The sequence below is a fragment of the Melanaphis sacchari genome, unplaced genomic scaffold (genome assembly GCF_002803265.2).
Source record: "Melanaphis sacchari strain LSU unplaced genomic scaffold, SCAv2.0 Contig10_pilon_pilon, whole genome shotgun sequence".
NCBI classification, from domain to species: Eukaryota; Metazoa; Arthropoda; class Insecta; order Hemiptera; family Aphididae; genus Melanaphis; species Melanaphis sacchari.
Window position 1 is genome coordinate 791,804 of NW_020270420.1, and position 7,384 is coordinate 799,187.

Genomic DNA, 7,384 nt, shown 5'->3' on the forward strand with positions numbered 1-7,384 from the left:
GATTATTAAAATATTTTATTTTGTGTCTGAGCTGTCGGAATTTTTGAATATCCGCAATCACTAGCGTCTGTCGGACTACCGCAACAATGGATAAGACTATGGAGAGGAAGTTTTTAAAGACCACTGTGGCCGGAATTTTGTTGGAAATCGGGTTTCAATCTGCAGAACCAGGCGCCTTGGAGACTCTCGTTGAAATGCTTTATAGTTGTCAGTATATTTTAAAACTGTACTTGTTGATATGTCTTAACTATTTTTATAGTTTGGCCGTTTGAACGGTAACAGATTTATGATTGAAATAGTTGATATCTAAAAATCGGGCGAAAATATCAAAGGTTTTACGACTTTCATACAAAAATGGAAGCTTTCACATATTGTTTTATGAAACAAATCAATCTATTTATTTTTATTGAAATCATATCAGAATGTGGTTATTAAGTGACCTATAAAATCCGTTATTGCATTTAGGTTTGATAACGAGCTGTTAAATTTTTTTTTGGGGTATTTAGGTTCTCAGTATTTATATTATATTATATTATTGTATTTAATGACTGAAATTTTATGACTCAAGTTATCTTAGAATCTGATAAATAAATCATGAAATGATTTAGCAATTTAAGCCATAATAACCATCCTCTTATTAATTTCAGATTAACTGTTATTGCGATAGCTATTGTTTCTAAACACCATTTGCAATTATGTATAATAGGTACATATATATAATTATTCATCATTTTTTATCTAAAAATATAAATTTTCTTTTTTAATTTTGAGTTAATTTACCTCGATAGATTTTAAATGAATAATTGAATTTTAAAAAGTAAAAATATTTTAGTTATTTTTAAAATTAAGTTTTTAATAGATTAACTTATATAATGCAAAATATGACTATCATAAAAAACAATTTTTAAGTTTTTTTCTACATTATACCATAGAAATGATTGAATTTTAAACAATTTTAACTAATTATATCTATATTTTATAGATTTATTATACAGAATGTATTTTCCATGGATTAGTAAAAAATAAAAAACGATTAGCCACATTTGGATTGAATTAAATTTTTGTGAGATAAAAAAATGAAAATTTTAATGCTTCTAATCCAATTGAAATTATTCTAAATTTTCAATGGTCATTTGTATTAAAAACAATACATTTTTAAAGTGTCATTTAAAATTTATGTATATTAATTTATAATATGTTTAAATATTTTTATTTAATTTTAGTGCTTTCTCAGATGGGAAATAGTAGTCGTCGTTATGCAGAAATAGCTGGGCGTCTAGAGCCTCTCGGGGCTGATGTTATGATGGGCCTAATTGACATGGGTGTGTTCAAAAATGCATCCAGTCTATTAACTTATGCCAAAAGGTCTAATCGAGGTGTTCTTCCTAGCCCTGTACCATCTGTACAACCACGCCAAACAAGTAACTTACAAGCAGGGACAAGACTGCCACATCCATCATATATGCCAAGTTATATGCCGGCTTTTCCAGACCCTCATGCATACATAAGAACACCAGTAAGAATATTAATTTTGTATTAATATACAACACACATATTAATTTTTGTATTACATTATTTCTTTATAGACACACAAACAACCAGTTACTGAATATGAAGCAATCCGTGAAAAATCTGCTATTCAAAAACATGAACTTGAAAAATCTTTGATAAAGTTTTTAATAAAAACTGGCCCTACTGAGAGTTTATTTTTGAACCAAGAAAATGATTGTTTTGCATGTAAGTATCAATAGTATCATACTAAATTATAAAATTCTTCTCTACAATTTTATAATAGGTATTTTTACTCTAAACCCCATCAATGAGCGGGATTATCTAAAGTATAAAACCATGTTTTTGTGATATATTTTTTTCACTATTTCCTTCTCTTAATAACTTAAAAATAAATTTGAAATAATCTAAATCCTGACCACTTTTTAAAGGTTATTTCCTAAAAACTTACATTTTCTTAACAATATTGAATAATATTATATAGTATGAGGTTTTGGAAAGCCTCCTTATAGGTTCAAGTTGATAAAATAGTACCAATGTACCATTTTTATTTTACTCAAATAGTTAGCCATAGCTTATAGATGTTTGTCTAATATTAAGTTGTTAAATACAATGGGCTATCGTTGCATCAATAACACTGAGTATTTTATTTTTAAAAACTTGAATCGAGTAAATGTTAGATGGCTAGGTTGGACTCAAAATTTGTATGTACAGGAAGGTGAGATTTCTAGTTTAATCATTTGTTCATTATTATTTCAATATACTTGATTTTGTTGTATACTGGAAAATATATGTTATTAATTTTGTGTTGTTTTTTTTTGGATGGCGAGAAAAGTTAAATTAAGATTGATATAGTTTTGTAAAAATTTATATATTAATATTTCAATTGGTTAACTATAGTTTTCGTTGACAAGGGTAGTTAAGATAGTGTTGTAGTTATTGGAAATCAGCAATACAAAATATGAAGATGACGAAGGATTGCTTTTTTTAAGGTTATTCTATTGACTATTTGGAATTGAATGGTATGATATGATTCTTTTGTCTTATTATAAATACATCTTCTATTTTCGAGGTGTAATTTGAGAATTAGATACATATGAGCAAGCATTGTTTTTTTTTTTTTTTTTTTTAATAAACCAGAAAGTAATCTTTTGTCTTATACTTAATCAAACACTGGTACAATTCAAAGTATTTCAATATTGTATTCAAAAATTAACTATTACAGTGCTTAGAATTTCCAACACTAAGGCAATTTAAAATTGTGAGACTGAATTTATATGGATGGTTGAGTGTATTTATATAAAAGCCGAATTGAGTATATGATCTGTTATATATAATAAAAATAAATTTTGTAACCAGAACTAAAAATTTCCAGCTAGGCACATATTTGGACATCGTCTTGGGGAGAGGAATTATAATGACATTTTATTATATGTCTGGTATGTTCTTGTATTAAAAAAAAAAAAATGTTTCTGCCTAATAAGTAATAATACATTTATTAAACAATTGTCATTTAAATAATAAATCAATGTTTATTAAAATAATATGTCTATAATACAGACTTTATGGAGAGGGAATTGCTCCAACCCACATAGGCGTAACTAGACCTTAAAGTTAGGGGGGGCTTCAGCCCTAGAATTTTTATTATAAGTAAATTAAGTGGAAGGCTCTGCCCCCATACCTCCCAAACCCCTTACATTCATTGATTATACATGTAATATGAATGTAAATTAATATTTAATTATAAAACAAATAATAAACCAAGTGGTATTGAGGTTAAATATTTATATATTAACATATTATGAATTATGACGGGGAGGCTAAAATTTATGTTGGGGGGACTTAGCCCCCCGAGTCCCCCCTAGTTATGTCTATGCCAACCCACCTCAAATATACACCTGTTTCTAGCGTAGCTGAGGCAGACATATTTTAGATATTTTTATTAATTTATGAATCGGAGAATATCTACACAGTAAATGTTCATATTATTTTTTTTTTCTATACAATTTTTTTTCAATTAAGTTTTGATGAGATTAAATTCACCGCTCCTTTTGTAATTGTTTAAGTATTAATTATTATTAATTATGAATTGCTTATGTTTATCTATATCTATATAAATATATATTGGTATTAGCCATTATATCAATAATAGTACTAATAGAATATAATAACATTATACATATTTGTTCATTGATACTTAAAAGTCTTAAACATTTAATTTTTTACATTAATGAATATTGTGGTTAAAAAAAAAAATAATGTTCATTATTCAATCATCATACATTTTTTTGTTCCCCAAAACCATATTATTCTAGTTGTAATCCTGAAAAAAAAAAAAACAAATAAGAGAGCTTTTAATAATAAATGTTTTATGTTATAGTGATAGCCAACAAGCCACAACAACCTGCATACATTTCAGCATTGTTGCCTCAAGATCAAGTATTTGATGAGGATCCCGATGAAACTGAAATACCAATACCTAGTAAAAAAATTAAGTTCAAAAAAGAAGTTCAGAACAAAGAAGAATTTGATGAAAATGAAGAACAAGAAAATGAAAACGAAGAAGAAGAAGAAAACAACGGTGATGAAACTGAATCAAAACAAGAAGAGCCCATAGATAACCCTTTCTTAAGACCTGTTAAGTATCCAGCCGCTCCTTAAAATTGTTCAACTGATCATATTATTAATACATTAGAAACTAATTTTGATTCTAAAAATTTATTTTTATAACCAAATATGTAATTAACTCTAGATCATTGTACATTTTGTTACATATCATTATTATTTTATGTAAACATTTTTATCCCTTGATTTTAATCAGTGTCTTGTAAATATTTATTCTATTTTATGTCAAATGGCAAAGCTATGAGTTAAGAACTAGAATTAAGTTACTTTAAAGTTATTTTCATAATAAATTATGTTTTTACCCAAAGTAATTTCATAACTTAAGATTGTAAAATATAGAATAATTATTAATTTATTTTAATTATTTTATTTTTATAAATTGGGTAATTGTAATATTTCACCCTTTTGTGCATGCAATGCCAAGTTTGACTCAAACTAATTTTCCATGAATTTCAGTTAAGGAAGTATTGCTACTTACTATATTTGAACCTTTTTTCCATTCTATGTAATAAGTCTAATTATGTAAAATCCATGAGAAATGTTGGTTGTAACTTGAAATTTAAATGTTAACATTTATTAACAACTAGACAATAATGTTTATTGTATTTACTAAACAGACTGAAATTAATATTTAAAGTTTACAATGTTTGTGCTATAAATATTCCAGAGCAGTGGCATGCCGAATCAAACTTTTTTGAGAAATTTCCTTAAGACAAAATAGGTAGCTGGATGGATACTGAATAATGGGTTTAGTGCAATAAAACATTTTTAGATTTAATTAATAATATTTATACTAAATTAAGTTGAAAAATGAAAATTAAAAGCTATAAAAACATGGATGGTCAAAACTCAAATGGCAATTTACCTAAGATCAAATCTGAAAATTGTTCAGCATGCTACTCTACCAGAGTATTTTATCCAGTAGTCAAAAATGAGATAAATTATAATGAATTTATTAAAAATGAATGTCCATATTATTTCTTTTTTTTCTTTTTGAAGGTGGGAAGAGAGTATACATTTTTACAACACATTAGGAATATTCGACTCTATAAAAACAGCTATATAAAACCACTATATTAGAGTAACTTTCATAGGTATGTTCAGAATTTGGAAGTCGAGGGGCACAACAAATTTTTAAACCATGAGACTTATTTTTTTTTAGACGTGAAGAAATATTTATTTTTATGTTACAATAATGACAATGGTAGGAATATATTTTAATTATGACTAGGGATAGGATTTAAATGCAAAGGCATCTTTTTTTCTAATGTTTTGAAACATTGATCCATTGAAACATTTGATTGAAGTATAAAATGTGTTTTTGGTAATACATATTACCTATTAATTATTTTAAAGTAATTTTTTTTACATTTTTTAACAAAATTAACATTAAATGCATTTTTAGAACATTTTTCACTATTTGTTAATAAAATGAAAGAAAATTGTGATTAACAAGAGACATTTGACAAACTGCCGATGCCGCGATGGAACAAATAATAAACTATATAGCATGGCAATTTTTTTTTTAATTATTTTAGAATGAATGATTAAGTAAATAGAATTACAAGTACTAAGTAGTACAACAGAGCTAAACAAGTTACAACAAACAATAGGTACTATATAAAACAAAAAAAACAATATACTACTGTAATATTTTAAATATTTTTTTCAATTTTTAAGGTATAAAGGTATAATAAATATAATTTAAATGCATTTTTTGAATTTTTAAGTCATTTTTACATTTTATAAGATTTTTTAGGGCATTTAAATCCCAGCCCTAATTATAATCAAAAAGTATAACCATTTTTAATACAATAAAATACATTTAAATTAAAATTAAAAGAGATACATAATAATATAGTTAATTGTAAATAAAGTATTTATAAATCTATTTTTCTTTCATATGGTTTTAACTTTCAACACTTTAAAAGATTCAATAACATTATCAAAGTTCATATTTCTTGCCAATTCTTGCTCGATGCTAATGGTTAATAAACTATTTAGGCGATTTTGATTTATACTGTTCCTCAGTTTAGTTTTTATAAAACTTAGTTTGGAAAAAGTCCTTTCATACAAACAGCTTGTAACTGGTATAGTTACAAATATTTTAAAGGCTTTGAATAGGTAAATTTAAAAATAAATCCTCTCTACCATGAACCGTAAACCACCTAATCCAATGGCCATAGTTTTTTTGTTTTAGCATCACTTTTATTAATTAAACAAATTTCAGCTTCCAGCTTATTCTGCTTCAAATCAAAGGTTTTACATAAATTCACCATATCATCATGGTGACTTGGATAGTTTCAAATTCTACTAAGTGACCAATACTATTTATTATACTTAATGTTTTAATTAAATCTGACCTCTATCGTCTTATCTAGCAAAGGTAAATATACCCTAACACGGTACCATGTTTTGTAGTTATGAATAATTCAATATTTGATTAGCATATTGTATAAATATAATCTCTAATTAATAAATGCCCAACTCAAATAACAATTAAATAATCTATTATTATTTATTTGTAAGTAGCAATAGAACAAGATTGAAAAATTACAAAATATAAAACAAATAATCAAAGTCTACAGGTAGGTACTGCAGGGTACACACCGCACGACTTATTTTTATCCGGGTATGATTTTGTTGGAGGTACAATTCGCCGGGGGGCCTATGCCCACTCGGTCCCTTCTGTAAACACGGCTATAGTAACTTTTTTGAAAGTAAAATGTTAAAAAAAATAACATTACATAAATATTATTTTAAAAATAAAAATGAAATAGTAATCATGATATTGGTAAAAGAATAAAAGTTCTAAATTAATAAAAATTTACGAAAGGTACTTATCGATTATCCTGACTAGGTACCTAGCGAGACGTATTGAATTGTGGTTATTATTATTTATTACCACCTTATGCAAATTTTTTGAATTTTTTTTTTTGAAACCTATTTATGTAAGCTATTTAAGAACAATGGTGCAATCAGAATTTGTCGTTCAGACTTAATTTTGATATTATGGCCTTTGGAAATTAGCAACTCGGCGTTTTTTTACACATTCCCCATCACTTTAGTCTACTACGCCTATTACGAATATTGATGTTGATGTTTTATTTTTTCATTATCAAATATGAGTAATATAAATATTTATTATAGTGACTCTCTTCGTCTGCCGGCTTCGGCAGCCGGTTGACCTAACAAGTAAACCTAACTTTATTAGTTCAAATAAAATAAGTACAGGAGAGTAGACCGTTTG

General features: G+C 26.4%; 1 protein-coding gene across 1 annotated transcript; it reads left to right on the top strand.

Moving 5' to 3' along the window:
- The first annotated feature begins 86 nt into the window (after nt 1–86).
- On the top strand, nt 87–4,402 carry LOC112603509 (transcription initiation factor TFIID subunit 8-like). The gene is made up of 4 exons (XM_025352105.1): nt 87–207; nt 1,224–1,516; nt 1,587–1,737; nt 3,890–4,402. Exons 1-4 carry the CDS (start codon nt 87–89, stop codon nt 4,168–4,170), a joined length of 846 nt encoding a protein of 281 aa, XP_025207890.1. The 3' UTR covers nt 4,171–4,402.
- Nucleotides 4,403–7,384: the final 2,982 nt, after the last annotated feature.